Below are 20,530 nucleotides of genomic sequence, written 5' to 3'. Positions count from 1 at the left end.
AGGCAAGCATTTTTAATGTGTACTAAACCCCACATGTCATAGACACAAAAAGTGTGGCAAGATTCCCTTAGGCAAGCCAATGTGTGGCTAACAATTTGAGCAACTCAAGTAAGGCAAGTGTGGCAAGTGCGGCAAAAATAATATGGTAAGATATGGCAAGGATAGTCACAATCCAAACAGCCCCTGAGAGCTACGGGGCTGTTTGGTTCATGACTAACTTTGCCACAACTAACCTTAGGCAAAGTGTGGCTGCCACAGAAAGTGTGGCTAACAAAATGGACACCACAAGTGTGGCAAGATTTGGCAAAAAATTAAGTGTATGACATGTGGACCATATAACTAGAAAAAGTGTGGCAAGCCACAAGTGTGGCAATGAACCAAACACATGCCTAAGATATTGTGGCATGACTAAGGTTAGGCGTGGCAACCTTAGGCTGGGAACCAAACAGCCCCTAATGTGGGGCCCTGGTGTGGCTTGCCTAAGGTGTGGCTTGAACCAAACACCCACCTAAGTTGGTCAAACTTGCCTAACCTTAGGTGTGGCAAACTTAGTTTCAAACCAAACATCTCCTCATTTTGTTAAACCAAGCAGCCCCTAACCTTATGCAAGCTTGGCAAAAATGTGTGGCAAAGTGTGGCAATCCAAGGCATAGAACCAAAAAGCCCCTAAATAGTGCTCCGACAAAACGGGGTGCAAGAAAATTAAGCTTTTCAGTCAGAGGTTCAGATTTGACATTTTGATATGAGGAACACCATCGAATCTGAGGGTTGTAATCAACAGATGTTGATCCCAACTTTAAGGCAGATAGCGGTTTCAAACTTTAAGAAACTTGTCACTCAACAGTCAGAAAAAAATCAGCAAGACTTACGATATGGGGCGAGACATATTAGTTGAAGAGATTATGTTCACCCTTGATTGATTATGTGACAAGAGTACACTTATATACAAGAGGTCCACTAACCCCTACATGATAGGCACGCAGGCCATGATCCTATAATTGTGGATCTATACATCTATGTTACATGCATGTGTACAAGATTCTAACACCCCCCCCCTCAGCCGGAACGCCATGTGCGAGGACGTTTAGGCTGGACCGAAAGTCATGAAATATCGGTGACGGTAGACCCTTCGTGAAGATGTCCGCATATTGGGAGGATGATGGAACATGTAGAACCCGAACTTCTCCAAGTGCTACGCGATCTCTGACGAAGTGGAGATCAATCTCGACGTGCTTGGTGCGCTGATGCTGTACGGGGTTGCTGGCGAGGTATGACGCACTAATGTTGTCACAATAGACAAGTGTGGCACGGCGAGGAGGATGGCGTAGCTCGTGAAGGAGTTGTCGCAGCCAACAGGTTTTGGCAACGCAGTTGGCAACACCGCGATATTCAGCTTCTGCACTCGATCTGGAGACGGTTGGCTGTCGTTTTGAAGACCAGGAGACGATGTTCGAGCCGAGGAAGACACAAAACCCGGACGTGGAGCGGCGAGTGTCTGGGCAGCCGGCCCAATCGGCGTCGGTATATGCCACAAGATCAGGTGAGGAGGCTTTGTAGAGCTGAATGCCGAAGTGAGAAGTGCCCTCGAGGTAACGTAAGATGCGTTTGACGAGCTGCATGTGGACGTCACACGGTGCATGCATGAATAGGCATACTTGCTGAACCACGTAGGAGATGTCAGGCCTGGTGAGGGTGAGGTATTGCAGGGCGCCGGCTAGGCTCCTGTATTTGGTAGGTTCGGAGAGAAGTGCACCGGAGGATGAAGACAACTTGGAGCTAGTGTCAATGGGTGTTGAGACGGGCTTGCAGTTTAGCATTTTGGCTCTGTCAAGGATCTCGAGGGTGTATTGCTGTTGGCAGAGGAAGAGACCCGAAGGGTTCGGCGTGACGTTTATCCCAAGGAAGTGGTGGAGATCGCCCAAGTCAGACATGGAGAACTCTGCCTTGAGTGACCGAATGACGGAGTGTAGTGTTTGTGGCGAGCTGGCGGTGAGGATAATGTCGTCGACATACACGAGTAGATATGCAGTGGTGGAGTCGCGATGGAGGATAAATAATGAGGAGTCACTTTGTGATGCCCGAAACCCTAGGGAGAGCAGAAAGTGTTTGAAGTGGAGAAACCACGTGTGTGGTGCTTGTTTGAGCCCATAGAGAGACTTACGGAGGAGGCATACATGATCGGGACGAGAAGGATCAACGAAGCCAGCAGGCTGGGAGCAGTAGACTGTCTCGTGGAGATCTTCGTGGGGAAATGTGTTCTTGACATCCAGTTGATGGATGGGCCAAGAGTTGGACGTGGCGAGACTGAGAACAACCCGAATCGTAGCAGGCTTGACCACCGGACTAAATGTTTCGTCATAATCCACACCCTCTCATTGAGTGAAACCACGAACCACCCAACGAGCCTTGTACCGAGAGAGAGAGCCGTCCACGTTGAACTTGTGCCTGAAGATCCACTTCCACGTGACCACATTAACACCTGCAGGCTTAGGCACCAAAGACCACGTAGAGTTGTTCATTAGAGCATTATATTCGTCTAACATCGCTTGGCGCCAATGGGAATCTTTGAGAGCAGATTTATATGTGGGTGGTATGGGTGAAATGGAGGAGGAAGTGGTGTTGGCGAGGAACATCCGTTTGGGCATGCAAAAACCGGCCTTTGAGCGTGTGTGCATGGGGTGGTTGTTTTTAGTTGGAGCGATGGGAACGGCTTGGCGTGGGCGACGTGGAACAGGCGGAGTGGGCGGCTCAGAGCTCGAGGAGGATTGTGTGGGACCCGGGACAGGGGAGGCAGGTGCGTCAGGTGCGGATGACGAGGAAGATTCGGTGGGCGCGGTGTGCGGCGCAGACTGCGAGGAGGAGGCGGGAGTGGTGGCAGGTGCGGGAGAGGGGGTACGTGGTGTGCATGCGTTGGTTGGTGGCGATGCGGGCGTCGCCCGAGCCGCCGAGGAGTTGGTGGGCGGGTGATCCAAGGAGATTGCGTGGGGCCGGCGAGGAGAAGGCGCGGCAGGTGCGGGTGCAGGATCCAACGTGGCCGAGGTAGGTGGGATCCATGCAGCGGGATTTTCTGTGGACGTAACAGAATGCGGCGGGTGTGTGGGCGGCTCATAAGGAAAGACCGTTTCATCAAAAATAACATGCTGAGAGACGATGACACGGCGATTTTGGAGGTCATAGCAACGGTAGCCTTTGTGCTCGAGAGGGTAGCCTAAGAAAATGCAGCGAATGGCGCGGGGGGGAGAGTTTGTGGGCGGCCGTTGCGGAGATGTTAGGGTAGCAGAGGCATCCGAAGACCCGGAGATGATCGTATGCCGGCGGTGAGCCGTAGAGGAGGTAATGGGGCGTGTTGTTGGTGATGGCTCGAGATGGTCGGCGGTTGAGGAGGTAGGTGGCAGTGTGAAGGGCTTCCACCCAAAATGGTGGGGTGAGACGTGCGTGAAATAGGAGGGTGTGTAGGACGTCATTAGTGGTACGGATGAGCTGTTCGGCCTTGCCATTTTGGGGAGAGGTGTGAGGGCAGGAGAAGCGGTAGATGATACCATTGGTGGAGAAGAAGGAGCGAAGGGTGTTGTTGATGAATTCGCCACCGTTGTCACATTGCATGCTTTTGATGATGGTGTGGAATTGTGTGTGGACGTATGTAAAGAAACGAAGCAAAATGGTGGATGTTTCTGATTTGTTACGCAATGGGAAGGACCACGAGTAGTGGGTGTAATCATCGAGTATAACCAGGTAATATTGAAAGCCAGAAAAACTTATAACGGGTGATGTCCACAAATCACAGTGAATTAAATCAAATGGGGCTGAGGAGCTGCTAAGAGAAGGAGAAAAGGGGAGCCGTGGTTGTCGCCCAAGCTGACAAGCATTACAAGGAACATGCGGTGGCTTATTACATGAGCTAAGAAAGTCCCGAGAGATGGTGGAGAACGGCGGGGCGCCTGGGTGGCCGAGACGTTGGTGCCAAATATCCGACATGGAGATGGTGACGGCCATCGCAGTAGGCCGGTCGGTGCGGGAGCCAAAGAGTGGGTAGAGGCCATCGAAGCTAGTGGAGATCAGGAGCACCTTCCGCGTGCGAAGATCCTTCACAATGAAACCATAAGGGTAAAATTCAATAGAGCACAAATTGTCGCGAGTAAATTGCCGAACGGAAATGACATTTGTGACTATAGTGGGAGAGACTAGGACGTCGCGGAGTGCGAAGGGGGTGGGAGATAGAGTGGTGGAGCCAGTGGCGGTGATGGGGAGGCGATGCCCATTGCCAACAAGAACGGTAGATGGAACAGAATGCTTTAATGAAGAACTAGACGGGGAGAGGATACCTGGGTTGCCGGTGATGTGGGAGGTCGCACCGCTGTCGAGGAACCAGTCCGGTGGTGGGGTGGTCGAAGGAGCAACGTGGCTGTGGGGGGGCATGAAGCATGGCGACGTGATCCCATGACGGTGGTGGCGGCGGGTAGTAGAGCGCCTGGGGGTAGTGCGCGGCGTGCGGCTGGGGCACGGCGTGCTGGATCTGGTAGGCATGGGCGTGAGATCCCGGGCGAGGCCCGAGAACACGAGCGGCGTTGGGAGGTACCCAACCAGGGCATGGAGCAGGGACAACCATGCTGTACGGAGCGAAGTAACCGGTGAAGGGAGCCGTAGGCGGGGCGGGAGCGGGAGTGCGGCCACGCCCTCGGCCACGACCGCGATCGCCACCGTCACCGTTGCGGTCGCCACGACCCGCCGGAGAAGGAGCATGCGGGGCGGGCTGAGAGCGGTCAAAACCACGATCGATAGACCGATCGCCCTGACCGCGGCTGCCGCCGCCAGAGTTGGAGGAGGCGGAGGAGCCACCGCCGTGGATGGCGAACGCCGAGGCGCCTTCCTCGGCGGCACGCTGGGTCATGGACTCCTCAACGAGAGTGACCCGAGAGAGGACGACGTCGAAGGTAAGGGCTTGGTCGCCCAGCACGACACGGATGGTGTCGAGACGCTTGTCGAGGCCGTGGAGGAACTGCGTGGTGAGGTCGATCTCAGAGATGGGGTGATCAATGTCGGCGAGGCCATCCGTGAGGAGTTTCATGCGGCGGGCATACTCCGGAACGGGGAGGTCACCCTGTTTGAGATTGCGATACTGGCGGTTGAGGATCATGAAACGCGCGGCGCGATTGGAGAGGAAGTAGTCATGGATCTTCTTCCATATGGCAAAGGCGGTGGTGGCACCGACGACGTGATCGACCATGGAGTCGGCGAGGGTGGCGTAGAGCCATAAGGCGACGTGGGCGTCGAGCTCAAGATACTGAGCGTCGGCGTTGGGTGGAGGAGGTTGATCAAGGAGATAGGTAACGCCGTAGCGGACGAGGACCATGAGGAAGAAGGACTTCCATTTGTGATAGTTGTGATCTGCAGGATTGAGGAGAAACTTGATGTGGTTTGTGATATGGTCATTGAAAATAGGATGCCGCGGTGGGGGAGGAGGCGCCGGAGGTGTGGAGGAGAAGAGGGGCGCGAAGGTGGACCGAGGGGCGACGGAGCCAAATGCCGGGGAGGAGGCGCTCGTCTGGAAGACAAAGGGGTGGGAGGCGTCGGCGACGGTCGTCACGGAGGAGGCCGCAGAGGCGGCGGCGGTGACGGGGGCGGCCGGGGTGGTGAAGAGCAGAGGGGCCGGGGAAGAACCGTCGGGGGTGGTGGCGCCGATCGCAGGGGAGGAGGCGGCGCCGATCGCAGGGGAGGAGGCGTGCGCGTCCATGAGAGGTGCCTGGTGTCTGATACCAAGTTGGAGAGATTATGTTCACCCTTGATTGATTACTAGCAAAAGGGCCCGTGCGTTGCAACGGGAGAAAAAATACCACACGCTTTTAATCTTTTTATAATCATTTTGATTTATTAAAATAATAAGCTAACTAACTAATGTAGTCAGTCCTATCCTATTTTGTTGAGAAATCAACCCGTCCATTGTTAATTCCACCATGATGAGAAATTGAGCGGGACAAGCAAAGCAAAACAAGTAGGCTACGTGAATTGATCAATGGACTGTTATCTTATTTCACTCATGGGGTAGAGAATGTGGGATCAAATGACAAACTAAAGGTGGTGTTCCGTTCTCTCTCTCTACAACAATGCAATCTTACATTCAATACATTCATTCATCAGCAAACAAAATTCCATAAAACAAAATTTCTTGCCGGTGCTTGGCACACGGTTGGAGGCATGGGGAGGGGATCTCACCATATGATGAGTTCGTGCCGGAGGAGGGGATACGATGAGGGTTAGGCGCCTCTATCTGGCCATAAGGAGTCGTCGTTGTCGCGCCATAACCTCGGAATTCCCCGTGTGAGGCATGGAGGCCCGCCTCCACCTGCAAGTACTTCGCTCCGCCGCGCCTTATCCGCATGCCACCGCCGTTCTGCATCGAGCAGACGCATCATCCCAAGTCGTTGTAGTTGTCGCGTTGATTCGATCCAGAAGCTGTGCTCGAGCGCCGAAACGGGGGCAGCAAGCGGGCAGAGATACGACCGCGGAGGCAGGTGGGTTGAGATCAACAACAGTGGTGGTTGAGGTCGGCCACGGCGGCGAGTGGTGTGGCAGCGGCCTGGGCACAGGCCAGGGTGGACCAGGGTCGACGCGATGCGCTCGAGCGCCGCAACGGGGGCAGTGAGCGGGGAGAGGTACATCCGCGGAGACGGGTGAGTTGAGATCGGCAGCGATGTCGGTTGAGGTCGGACGCGGCGGCGAGTGGTGTGCTGGCGGCCTGGGCACATGTCAGGGTGGCCAAGGGTCGACGGGAGGAGGCGATGCGTACGGGTATAATTTTTGCAGCGAATCGTTTTTCCTTTTGTGTTGCAGATAAATGATGGAGGCGGGTTGAATAACAAAAATTACAGGAGCTTTTTATAAAAATACCGTGGTGGGTTTTCCAACGGAAGCAATAGCCGCTTTATTATTAGATATAGATGTGACAAGAGTACACTTATATACAAGAGGTCCATTAACCCCTACATGATAGGCACGCAAACCATGATCCTATAATTATGGATCTATACATCTATGGCCCTGTTTGGATACTCTAACTGGGTTAGAGGTTAGAGTTAGATTCTAACCCTCAACTAACCCTGAACTAACTCTAACCCAAGAGGTGTTTGGATGAGAGGGTTAGATTGGCAATAAATGCTCTTTTCCAATCATTTGGCTACTTTTGTCCATGTTCAGGGATTTGGTGTGGCCGGTCGTTGTGTGGCCGGCAGGGCGCGGCGGGGCGGCCCGGCGGCGGGGCGCGGCGGGGCGGGGCGGGGCGGGCCGCGGCAGGGCGCAGCGGCCGGCGGCTGGGGCGCGGCGGGGCGGGGCGGGGCGGGGCGGGCCGGCGGGGCGCGGCGGGGCGGGCCGCGACAGGGCGCAGCTGCCGGCGGCTGGGGCGCGGCGGGGTGCGGCGGGGCGGGGCGGGCCGCGGCCGGCGGCTGGGGCGCGGAGGGGCGGGGCGGCCCGGTGGCGGGGCGCGGCGGGGTGCGGCGGGGCGAGGCGGGCCGCGGCCGGCGGCTGGGAGGGCGACGGGAGGGACAGTGACGGGAGGGACGGGGGGTTGGTGGGATCTGGTGCGGGCTGGATGGAGTAGCAAGTGAATTTTTTTTGTCCCCACCTAACTCTAACCAAAAAAGCACCTCTTGGGTGGGTTAGAGTTTTTGGGTGGGTTAGAGTTTTTGGGTGGGTTAGATGCATCTAACCCAATCTAACCTTACCTGTTTGTATTTTTGAGGGTTAGATAGCTCAACTCTAACCCAATCTAACTCTAACCCTGGGATCCAAACAGGGCCTATGTTACATGCATGTGTACAAGATTCTAACAATATTGGCTCAAGTACCGTCAGAGTTTTATACTGTAGGTCGGAAACCAGATTAATCAAGAAACGAGTAACAGTAATAATTTGGCTAGGCTTTATAATCAGCTCTAGTCTACCGTAAATGTATCAGAGAAGGCCTGAGGCCGACTAACAATTTCATCAGTACACTATAGGGCAAGATTCGGCACAGTTCATCACAGACAGAAACCATACGTAACAACAGATCAGATATCAAAGGACAGCGGTGTGCGTGTGTCGTGCGTGCGGCAGGACAGTACCTCGTCCACGGCTCACCGCGGATCTGGAGGGAGGTGACGGCTAGTCGGCGGCCACTCCCCTCGCCCCTCACGGTATCCGGCGGCTGGCTGCGTGTGGGTCTGTGGATGGGAGCTGGGGTTGCTATCGCGGCGGCGCTCACCGTGGCCGCCGGCCAATCAAGCAAGAAAAAAAAGGTAATAGCAGAGCCTTTTGAGGAGTCTCTTGGAATCTATTTTGGAGCCAACTAGGGCGCGGCGCCGCACCCACGTATTTCTGTGCGGCGGCTGCTATATGCATGCACAAACACGATCAAAACAAGGGGCCTACAAACTGCATGCACATCATCACATGCATCTTCTTGCCATATGTATTGACATGCACAAGCTAATTCATCATCTCTCCAGCATACATGCATGCAATGATGTCATCAAGATTTTCTTTGATGTTTGAAATTTAAAAAGTTTTATCTACAAAATCGTTAATCCAATCGATGATCCGTTTTCATCATTGACTTTCTCGCGACGAGTTCTTTGAAACTAGATCCCATGTCGACATGGTCCATCAACTGTTTTTTTCTGTCCATAGTTGCCACATTTTTTTGACTCACTTACCATATTATTAACCACTTACTTGCCTGGAAAAAAAACTCAATTGACACTTCTTAATGTGATTTCGCACAAAGCTTGTTGGTGCTTTTAAATCAAGTTGCCATAGTTAACAAATTATTAGTGGCAATCACCTCTAAACATGACAAAAATTGCATAGTTATAACTACCAAAGGACAACAAATCATTTATAGCATCTTGACAACTAAGTTTTTATAAAATTGGCAACTATGCAATTTTAAACTGCTACTAGTAGTATTAGTACTAACCAGATGCATTTAGCTTGTGAATACGGTCTACCAACACATGTTTTGTGTGTAACACTTTTTTTACGAATTTTTGTGTGACGCTTTGTATGCAATGCATATTTTTGTGATGTCATCTGCATATGCTTCTAGCCCACGCTGCTATGTGCTGAAATATGGATACATGCGGCACATGGTTCACATCGAGAAAAAAATGGAAATTAAGTTATTTTTTCTGGCAAGTAAGAGGCTAATAATACGACAAGTAAGTCTAAAAATATGGTAATTATGGATGGAGAAGAAAAGTTCTCGTAACATGTCGACGTGGGTCTAGTTTTGAAGATCTCACCGCGACAAAGCCAATGATGAAAACAGATCGTCAATTAAATTAATGGTTTTAGAGATAAAACTTTTTAGATTTCAAACCAATAGAGTCAAGCTGCTGCCGTGACATCTCCAAAAATATCACTGTTTCGCTACAGTAGCAAATAGTTCACGCATCCTGCTTTTTCTTTATATAATACTGACACCTTGCTTTGACGGCACAATGTACTCATCCATTCTACACCGTTCGGCTGAACTATTTTTACTAGACTTAATCACATGGGTCTGTGCGTCCGGCCGCCGCACGAGAACGCGATGGTGCGGCGCAGTCAGTTAGATTTTCCCATCTATTTTTACTAGTAAAAAGCATGTGCGTTGACACTTGGCCATAGATTATTTTATGATTGCATATATAAACTTTATGTATGTTAAATTTTACATATATAAAAATGATAGCCCATGAGAATAAAAAAATTGTAATCCACTTCACTTCTACTATACTCCCAGGATGACAACATGTCAATTATGCTTGGTAGACCTTTCTTGAATACCGCAGGGGTTGTTATTGCAATAAAAGCAAATTCATTTTGTATGACAACGGTAAGGAACATACAGTGCATTTTCCGAGGAAACAATTTCAAGTGAATGGTGTTAATGTAATTGAAAAGGCTTCAACTATCACCAATGGAAGTTTTCAACTACCTCTACCTACTGTCAAAAATAAATATGAGATACTCATTATTGGTGATATGCACATTCCCATTGAGGTAACTTAGTGTTTTACGAAAATTCTTTACGAACAAGCTAATTGGAAGTGGTTGTTAATAAGACTTGATCAACCTTGTTAATGAATCATTTTCAAGAAGCATGACATTGATAAATTCAGTAGGCACAACTCTTCGTACCCACTTTATTTGCCATGTTATATTTATTTTAATGCAATAAATACCATGATTATCCTGTTTTTTGATATATATATTTTTTGTGCAATAAAAAAATGCCTAAAAATAAAAGTTCTTCAAATGACCTGAAATTTTCACACGATTTTTTCTGAATATTTGAGAATATCTCGCACTAAAAACACTGCACGGGGCTGTCCTAGGTGGCCACTAGGCAATAGGGCGCGCCACCCCCAAGAGGCGCGACCAAGTATCTAATGGGCCCCTCAGGGGTCCCCTCACTTATTCCTTCAACTCACTTCATCACTTACCTCCAAAAAAATCCGTGTATCTCTCTCTCTCTCTCTCTCTTGTTCTTGCTCTCAAACCTGATCTCTTCGCTCGAAACTCCGTTTCTGGAAATGTTTTGGGGGCTTGCTCCTTGGTACGTCACTCCCCCACTCCTCCAAATAGTTTTTGCTTTAGTGGTTTATATTAGAAGTAATAAGCTACTCTAGGTGCTGTTGTAGATGAGCTTGCATGTTGAATTCTTAAATTTCCAAGTAGTTTGAATGCTTGTTTTAGGCTCTAGGCATCCTTATGAGTAGTTGCTATCATTCTTGTGAATTTTTGCTAACTTTAGTTTGTGACCCAAAAAAGTTTAGAAATTTGTTCTTGAAAAAATGAACCTCTTCAGGAGGAGTTCATCCAAGAAGAATCCCAAGGGGTTTCTTAGTGAATCATCTACTACTCGACTCACCACCTCGCGCTCGACAGAGGTCCGGTCGTGCGAATGGCCACACACTCCCTTCATGGAACAAGTCGGATTCCACCATGAGTCTGCGCAATTCGTGGCAAATGCTGGGTTGACTAACTTCATCGCAGATGAGTGTGACCAATACCATACCCTCACTAATTCCTTTGTTCAAAATTTCTATTTTTTTTAATAGGCATGACCCACCTTCAGTGCGGTTTAATCTATATTCTGAAACACACCAAATGTCGTTTACTGAATTTTGTGAGATATGTTTAATTCCCTCTCACTGGGAGTTAAGAGAACCCAAACCGGTTGAGTTTGAGGATTTTCTGCTCACTTTAACAGTCGATGAGACAAGAGGCGTGTCAAAAGCCACTATCACTGGCCTGCAGTTTCCTTCGGTGCATTACTTTGCTTTATTTATCATGAAGTGTTTAACTGCTAGGGAGAAGGGTAGTATACTTAGCGCCCGTGACCTTGCCATTGTACGCCGAGTGATCCATAACGATCACACCTTTAATTTGGGAGCTATTATTGCTCGACATTTACATACTAACAGATCTAAGGGTAAAATCCATGGTGGTATTTATGCCACTCGCTTAGCGAAACGCTTTAACATCCCTCTTCGTCATGATATTTATCTTTTACCACAAGCTTATCTAGATCGCCAGTCTATGGTTGATCACCAATTTATTGACAGTGATGATTCCTTAGATAACCTTCCTTGTAACTTAGTTTTTAGTGAGGTTACCCGAGATATTATTCCGTTGTCTGCACCTGCTTTGTTTGATTCTATTGTAGGTAATAGATACAGGATCATGCCTCGGGATATTATTGCCTACTGAAACTCCCATGCAGCGGCTGAGCAGGAGCCCACGTGTGGGACTCTCTGGTGCCGCCGCCCAAACACTTTGGCATGAGGTCGGACGGCTACTACGGGTGGTGATTACCAAGCTAGGCCAAAAGCCTAAGTTTGGCGGGTACGTGCTTCCACCGACTTTACATTCATCCTCACGTATTCTAGTTCTCGGTGCTCACACTCTTGCACTGTATTACCGTGTTAGATTTATTTTCTTGCTTTATTCTTGTGTGTTTGAAAAACTTGCAGAAAATCCAAAAATATTTCTCACTTCTTTTTGGTTTTTCTTTCTAGCGTAATTTAGTTGTAGTATTAAAAGAAAATCCAAAAGATTTCTCTTTTCTACTTTTAGTTGTTGGGAGCTTTCCCGTGCAAATAGTTCTTCTCATTTTAGTTATCCCTTCTTTAATTAGCTTTCTTCTAAATAAAATTAAAAAAAACCCAAAATATTTTAGTGTGTTCATCTAAATTTCTTTTCCCTTTATTGAAGTTGTACCCAAGGGGAAGACCAAGATGAAAATATTGAGTGGCTCTCATATGCATTGTTATTGATCTAATAAACACCCCATACTACCTTGACTTTTCCTTTTGAATAAAATGTTGGAAATCCCAGCTTAGTCCACGGCATTTTTGCACTATTGTTATTTTCATATCGTTAAGTCATGCAAGTGAAAGGCAATAATGACGATATTTGATGAAGTGACTGTGGCAGAGAGAAGGGGGTATGAACCTGCTACCTCTTGAGCTTGCGTTGGTTTTTCCCTTGAAGAGGAAAGGGTGATCCAGCACAGTAGCAGTAAGTATTTCCCTCAGTTTGAGAACCAAGGTATCAATCCAGTAAGAGTATCAAGGCAAGTCTCCAAAGTACGTGCGCAAAAACAGTAAACTTGCACCCAACGCTACAAAGGGGTTATCAATCCCTTCACGGTTAACTGCAAGGTGAGATCTGAAGGCGGAAAGTGCAACAAAGTAGAAGTGTAAGGCTGAAAATATGATGTGAAGTAGACCCGGGGGCCATAGTGTTCACTAGAGGCTTCTCTCATGATAGCAAATATTACGGTGGGTGAACGAATTACTGACGAGCAATTGATAGAATCGCGCAAAGTCATGACGATATCTAAGTCAATGATCATACATATAGGCATCACGTCCGAGACAAGTAGACCGATACTTTCTGCATCTACTACTATTACTCCACACATCGACTGCTATCCAGCATGCATCTAGTGTATTAAGTTCATAACAAACAGAGTAACGCCTTAAGCAAGATGACATGATGTAGAGTGATAAATTCATGCAATAGATATAAACCCCATCTTTTTACCCTTGATGACAACAACACGATACGTGCCTCGCTACCCCTTCTATCACTGGGTGAGGTCACCGTACGGTATGAACCCAAAACCAAGCACTTCTCCCATTGCAAGAATTATAGATCAAGTTGGTCAAACGAAACCCACAACTCGAAGAGAATTACAAGGATATGAAATCATGCATATAAGAGATCAGAGGAAACTCAAATAACATTCATAGACAATCTGATCATAAATCCATAATTTATCGGATCTCGACAAACACACCGCAATAGAGGATTACATCGGATAGATCTCCATGAAGATCATGAAGAACTTTGTATTGAAGATCCAAGAGAGAGAAGAAGACATCTAGCTACTAGCTATGGACCCGAAGGTCTATGGTGAACTACTCACGCATCATTGGAGAGGCAATGGTGTTGATGAAGAAGCCCTCCGTGTCCGAATCCCCCCTCCGGCAGGGCACCAGAACGTGCCCCAGATGCCTCTAATCATTGACCAACTATAATTTGTTCACCACACCACATTTATCTGCTTGGAGAGATGCCTCTAATGACCCTATGGCCCCCTCGGTCTATCTTCCTTTATGGAATACACGTTGCAATTTCTTTTCTTTGTTGTATCATTTTATTTTGATATCTATTTATTAATTCCTACCATACCATACAATTTATCCTTGTAACTAACAGGACAAGAAGCTTGACAACCTTCTTGAAGCGTCGGGGGTAAGTCTGTTTTGTGTTTTATGTGCAGGTACTCAAGAATTTAGTTACAGAAGAAATCCCTAGTGGTTCGATAATTCTTGGTGCTCAATTGAGAAAAATAGTCATTACTAAGTTACTTCACCACTACAATTGGGAGCTACCCAACCACTTGTATGAGATAGCAAACATGCTCCATGCACGGCAACCACGATCGGCACAAGCAAGCACGGCCGCTGCAGGCTAAAGCCGCCGACAGATGGGTCTGTCTGGCCCATTGCACGCGGGGCAACGTGGGACAACACACGTGGGTGCGCCCGAAGCCGTCCCACGACAATGGTCCATGTGCTCCCGCGGTCCACCCGTCATGGATCCCCGAGGCGTGTCGCTCAGGTGCACGTCGTCCACGCGGATTAGACGTTGCATGGAGCCCCTCAGAGGCCCCTGCGGCATGCGGTCGTGAAACAGGCGGCGTGGAGAGCATTATTCTCTACGAAGACACCGAGGAGGTGGGTACTCTATCATCTTTTGTAGAAGTAACATTTTCTAGCATTGTGGCGCACCTCATATATACGTTGTGAGGGGACAAGACTTTGCTAACACTAAGAATTTATGTGTGGATGCTAACTTTGTTAATAAAATTGTACATGGTCTTATAATGGATTCAGGAAACTCGGTACGAAAGGAAAACATGTGCATATGAATATATCTCCAAAGTCTTTGGATCAATAACTAATCTTTAATTTGCTAACTTCAATGAATTATGGTTGGGCATGAAAGACAACTAAGTGAACATGGATATGTGATCACAGGTTGAAAATCATTACACACAAGCCCTCCGACAAGCATCGTTTACTTAGAGCCTTTCTAGCCAAAACTATTTGTGTTAAGCATGAATTTTGCTTTTAGATCCATAACCTCAGCCCCACAAGTGTTCACTATACCTGCCTATGTGACTCAGTAAGTTCACTCCAAGTAAATTGTCATCGTCGCATGCAACACATCACTAAAACTTACCCGTTTAAGTTTTTATTTTGTGGTAATGACAATTCTCCATGAACTTTGATCGGGAGAAGGGATAAAAAACAAAGCAGACACCATCACAAGTGGCAATGGGAAATTATCGTTTCAATGTACTAAACTCTTGAATGTTCAACAAAAAATGCATGACAATCTCGGCTTCCATCTGCAGAGAGCCTTTCTTCTACTTTTATGTTGAGTCAATCCTTTCTTCAAACCTATTGTTTTAGCGTAAACTTTGCTTGTTGGAGTGAGACCTATGCCTGATGGTTACTATGACCATATGCATAGCATGTTTACCTAAGTTGACATAATCTTTATGATTCACGTGATAAGCCAAAGCAAAGCATTTCACTCTAAACTTTGATCTTCTCATGCCTAGCTATAACCTTGCATTCTAAAGATTTGCTCACTTGAGTGATAGTCCTTATTGAAAATGACAAAAGAGATGGTTGAGCATATGTCACTTGCTTATTTAAAGCTCCGTCATAGACCTTTCTTGGAGAATTAAGATGAAAGAAATCATTACATGATCTAGATTATGGTCAAACCTCTTGCATAACATCCAAACTTAAAGTATCCGGTGCTTGGTAAAACTGTAATGACCTCAAGATCGGGTGCTTCTATTTTTAGTGTTGTTGTGTTAGCATGTGTAAAATGCTTTTGTAATTTGTGATTGATGCATGCTCGTATTTTATTATCGACCTCTTACTTTTACATGAGGGCAAGCAAAGGTCTAAGCTTGGGGGGCTGATACATGCATTTTGCATCACATTTTTACAAGATAAATACTCTATGTCATTTCAATTATTAGTGATTAACAAACAAGGTGAAACGATAATCGCTGAAAATCTTCGAGATGTACATTTTAAGCGAGGATACAAATGAGTGTAAAAACCACTCACCAACATCCCCAAGGTTAAACCTCGATCGTTCTCAAGCGGGCAACATCGATCGTAGGGAACTCGGCGTTTAACGTGTAGATAGCACATCGCTTCTTTCACCTGAAAACTTAGCATAGCTAGAGGCAAGGTTATTATACAAGCTTTGTTAGTCCAGGACGGTTAGAATAAAATATTCATTGGCATAAATAAAGTAGTCCCTCCGTTCCTAAATATAAGATCTTTTAGAGATTCTATTATAGACTACATACGAATGAATATAGACATATTTCAGAGTATACATTCACTAATTTTGTTCCTTATGTAGTCCACGCTGAAATCTCTAAATTGTCTTATACCCCCTCTGTAAATTAATATAAGAGCATTTAGATCACTACTTAGGAAAGGAGGTAGTAGCTAGCTAGCTACCATTCTATTTCATCTACCTAACACTTGCTTGCCCGAAACAGTTGAAATAACTTGGTAAACTTGTATTAGAAGAATGAAGGCATGTCAATAATAATAAAAGCATAGCATAGCGTTAGAGTATCGCATTAACAACTCACAGGTATCATCAGTAGATAAAGACGCTTCTCCTATTATATTTTTCTGAACTTTCTATCTCTGCAAGACCATGTCAAAAAATGATATGCCAGGCCGGCAAAAAAATTAGTCCACATTGGACCAGATCAGGTCTTTTAAGCGATAGCATACCTGTCAAAGCGATGACAGCAGATAGAAGAATCATCCCAATTGGCGCCAACCTGTGAGATTCCAAGTATTCCTAATAAACTAGCAACAGGTGCAAATCATGGCATCACATTCAAATGGTCCCGTTCTCCCCTCGCATCTTGCTTGAGGAAAAGAGAGAAGATTCCACTTTTTACAGGAATGTCTTGTACGGCACTACGACAGGCCAGGCAGCAAAGCGGAATCATGTAGCCATGCGCTGCTAAAGCCAGGCAGCAAGAGAATTCTTTGCCATGACCCATGAATATTCCAGCACATCGATCAAGAAAAGATGGCATCAGATCAGATCTAGTGGGGTGGTAGAACCCACTGTGCAAAGGCACACTACAGATCACAACACTCACCATTTCAAACAGATTGCTATTGAAAGCTACTCACTCTGTCCTAAAATGCAAGACGTTTTTTGACATTATCGTAGTATCAAAAAACGTCTTACATTTCACGACGGAGGGAGTAATTAGCAGAGGATTCCTTTCAAAAAGAAAAATAGCAGAGCATTTGGTTGTAGGGTCGAAATGAACTCAACAAGATACAACATTGCTTGCACAGCAAAACCTTTATGGGACAACACCATGTAGGATCAAGACAATTCATATTATTCATTCATTTAACAGGGTAGTGATGACACATGACAAATGAAATCAAAAACACCAGCCGTATTTCTCTAGTAGCCTCACCAGGCATCTGATTAAATTTGATTGAATAAACCGAACTCATGTGTCCAAAATCACGAGGGACAAGCACAAGTAGCAATAGATATTACAGTCTTTGAATAGGAGAAAACGGTAACCGGTAGGCCAGCCGAAAACTTTGTCCACGCTAACGAAGAAACAGCAACAAAAGAGGGAGGCGAAGCGGCAGGAGGGTCGCGATAAAGGCTCCTCCTGGCTTTCATTCTTGGGTCCGAAGAATTAGAAGCATTTCCTGTGCACGATGGATGGGCCAGACTCGTCGTACTCAGCCTTTGCAATCCACATCTGCAACAACAACCAAGCAACACTGTAAGCAAAGAAACGAAATATCCATGAATGAAATGAATGAAGCACGATGCTGTAATGTTTATTTACCTGCTGGAAGGTGCTGAGAGATGCCAAGATGGATCCTCCGATCCAGACACTGTACTTCCTTTCAGGAGGAGCAACAACCTTAATCTTCATGCTGCTAGGAGCCAAGGCAGTGATCTCCTTGCTCATCCTATCAGCGATTCCAGTGAACATAGTGGTACCACCACTAAGAACAATGTTGCCGTACAGATCCTTCCTAATATCCACGTCACACTTCATGATGGAGTTGTAGGTGGTCTCATGGATACCTGCAGCTTCCATCCCGATGAAGGATGGCTGGAAGAGGACCTCAGGGCAACGGAAACGCTCGGAACCAATGGTGATAACCTGCCCATCAGGAAGCTCGTAGCTCTTCTCCACAGAAGAGCTGGTCTTGGAAGTCTCCATTTCCTGGTCGTAGTCCAGTGCAATGTAGGACAGCTTCTCCTTCACATCCCTCACAATTTCCCGCTCAGCAGTGGTGGTGAATGAGTAACCACGCTCAGTGAGGATCTTCATGAGGTAATCGGTGAGATCACGCCCAGCCAGGTCAAGACGGAGGATAGCGTGGGGAAGAGCGTATCCTTCGTAGATGGGGACAGTGTGGCTGACACCATCTCCCGAGTCCAGCACAATACCTGAGGAGTTCAATGAGGTACATCGAGTTATTGATAAAATTAAAAAATGTGTTGAATTGACAGTGTGGGAGAGGATGACAATTAACTGCCTATCAGGTTTGGTTGAAAAATATTTACCACATGTCATAGAACAAAACTAGTGCTACACAAAACAAATTGACAGATTTTACAGATTAATCTCGTCTACATGTGAACATGCTAAATTCCAGGATTCCTAATTCAAAAGAAGAGCTGAATATAGATGAGCTCACCTGTGGTACGACCACTGGCATACAGCGAGAGGACGGCCTGGATGGCGACATACATAGCAGGAGTGTTGAAGGTCTCGAACATGATCTGGGTCATCTTCTCACGATTGGCCTTGGGGTTGAGCGGCGCCTCAGTGAGAAGGACGGGGTGCTCCTCTGGGGCGACACGGAGCTCGTTGTAGAAGGTGTGATGCCAGATCTTCTCCATATCGTCCCAGTTGCTGACGATACCGTGCTCAATGGGGTACTTGAGAGTCAAGATACCCCTCTTGGACTGCGCCTCGTCACCGACGTAGGCGTCCTTCTGCCCCATCCCGACCATGACACCGGTGTGGCGTGGGCGGCCCACGATACTGGGGAAGACAGCCCTGGGAGCATCATCTCCAGCGAACCCAGCCTGCAAGCATCATCACCACCACAAGTGTTATGTCACAAAGAGCACTGCGGCATTTCCCTGAACCAAAGATGCAAGAACGCTCGTGGGATGCAGCGGCTCACCTTGACCATACCGGTACCATTGTCGCAGACGAGGGGCTGGATGTCCTCGGCGTCAGCCATTTTCTACCTACAGCAGAAGCTCGCAGGAAGCCACGGTTATTATTACACATCGATCGGTCGATCAAAGGAGAATCTACGCATCCTAGCAGTGAAGGACGCTGGCTAAATAAATGCAGAGATTATTATTTTTCTCCTTCGAAGAAACATGATGAGTAGTACTATCAATCAGTTCACGAGGAACCCCTAACCGCAATGGCTGGCATGTTAACCGCGAGGCTTAGCGACAAGAACAGTTAATAAGGGAACAGAGAGAGCATGGTTCTCTGGCACCGCGGCGCGGATCGGAGCGCTCCGGCACCCGAAACGGCCCAGATCGCGGGCGGCAGATCTACATTCCCGCGGCGGCACGAAAATAAAAAAAAACGCGGCGGGCGCTCGCTCGCTCCCATTCCGCGAGATCCGGTCGGATCCGCGGCGGGAAGAGGGGGAGCCGGCGCCGGGGCCCGCCGCGAGATCGGATCGATCGGGCCTGATGGTGAGCGCAAGGGGGCGCGCAATGCGGGGCGGATCTCATCTGGGGAGAGAATGATCGATCGGGGCGGGGAGGAGGAGGAGGGGGGGCATGAGATGGTCGTTACCGGGGTGGGGAGGGCGGGGCAGCGGCGCCGGCGGTCCGGTCGTGCGACGACGGTGGTGGTGGAGGATGAGGAGGAGGAGGGGGCGAGGGTGAGCGGTAGGGTTGGGGTGGTGGGGAGGGGGGTATGTATAGCGGGGAGGCGGGCGACGGGGTGGGTTTTGGGCAGGGGACGGCCGCACTCGTCGCCCCGGCTGGCTCTCGCGGCCCCACGACCCGGCTGGCGTTCGTTTTTGTTTTTTCGGGGGGGAATGGAATGGAATGGAACGAACGAACGAACAAGTGGCCTCCCTCGCCGAGCGATCTGACGGACGACGTGCGCCTGTGCGTGCGGACAACTCAGGCCCGCGCGGCTGGCACTACCTGTTTGGTTTCGGGTGGTGGCTCGCTGCTGGCCGAATGCGCCACCATGATTTCCTTCCCCCACATGTGCTACGCGGTGAATTGGTCATGCTGTTCTTTCTTTCCTTTTTTTTTTTGTGTGCGGATGCGCCATGGATTGGTGTACCAATTTCATAGAAGTGGTGGTGAAGAAGCCGGTAGCACCGCTTAGGCGTAGAGCGCTAGATAGGCGCTAGCCGGCCATCTCACAAAGGGGCGCTCCTCGCTAGAACGTGCAGAGAACGGCGGCAGAGCACCCATGGCCGCGAAACGTCCGGTAAGAAGGAGTCGGCTTTCCACCATTGCTTGCCCTTGTGACGGACGAGCCTCAATGATGTCTCGTGAGGAAGGTCTCGCCCCATTGAAGATGGCGTTTCGGTGGAATCAATCGTGCTAGAACATGAGGATCACCGCTATCCAGAGATCTTTCGCTTCTCATCGCAACGGCGTCTGCTCAAGATCTTTGATGTCGCGGGCGGCATATGCATGTTGCAAGGTTCCACCACCAAGCACCTCAAGTTAAGGAGAGCGAGTCGCCACACGGTTAAGGAGTATTGTTGCGGGGTTTGAGGCTTCTTATCACAAAGAAGGCATCACAGGTGACGGCGCCATACACGTGGGGGTGGATCATCGACGGGAGCGCGGCATAAGGCCTGCTAAAGGGCTCACAAGGCCAAACA

The 20,530-nt window shown here is 48.3% G+C and overlaps 1 protein-coding gene across 1 annotated transcript; it reads right to left on the bottom strand.

Annotated features, from left to right (window-relative positions):
* Positions 1–16,983: 16,983 nt before the first annotated feature.
* On the bottom strand, positions 16,984–19,567 carry LOC123447531 (actin-1). Its single transcript, XM_045124140.1, has 5 exons — positions 19,474–19,567; positions 18,836–18,902; positions 18,341–18,734; positions 17,476–18,089; positions 16,984–17,385 (listed from the first exon to the last, which is right to left on the bottom strand). Exons 2-5 carry the CDS (start codon positions 18,893–18,895, stop codon positions 17,320–17,322), a joined length of 1,134 nt encoding a protein of 377 aa, XP_044980075.1. The 5' UTR covers positions 18,896–18,902; positions 19,474–19,567; the 3' UTR covers positions 16,984–17,319.
* Between the last annotated feature and the right edge of the window lie 963 nt (positions 19,568–20,530).

The sequence above is a fragment of the Hordeum vulgare genome, chromosome 4H (genome assembly GCF_904849725.1).
Source record: "Hordeum vulgare subsp. vulgare chromosome 4H, MorexV3_pseudomolecules_assembly, whole genome shotgun sequence".
Lineage (NCBI taxonomy): Eukaryota > Viridiplantae > Streptophyta > Magnoliopsida > Poales > Poaceae > Hordeum > Hordeum vulgare.
Note: the sequence above shows the minus strand (reverse complement) of the source record. Positions and strands in the feature narration are given on the sequence as shown.

What these genes read in the sequence shown, in the direction of transcription:
- LOC123447531 (XM_045124140.1), bottom strand. Translation starts at nt 18,895, where the DNA reads ATGGCTGACGCCGAGGACATCCAGCCCCTCGTCTGCGACAATGGTACC. An exon ending in ATGGTACCGGTATGGTCAAG is followed by an intron (nt 18,735 to 18,835) that starts GTGAGCCGCTGC and finishes TGATGCTTGCAG; the next exon opens with GCTGGGTTCGCTGGAGATGA. An exon ending in TGCCAGTGGTCGTACCACAG is followed by an intron (nt 18,090 to 18,340) that starts GTGAGCTCATCT and finishes TGAACTCCTCAG; the next exon opens with GTATTGTGCTGGACTCGGGA.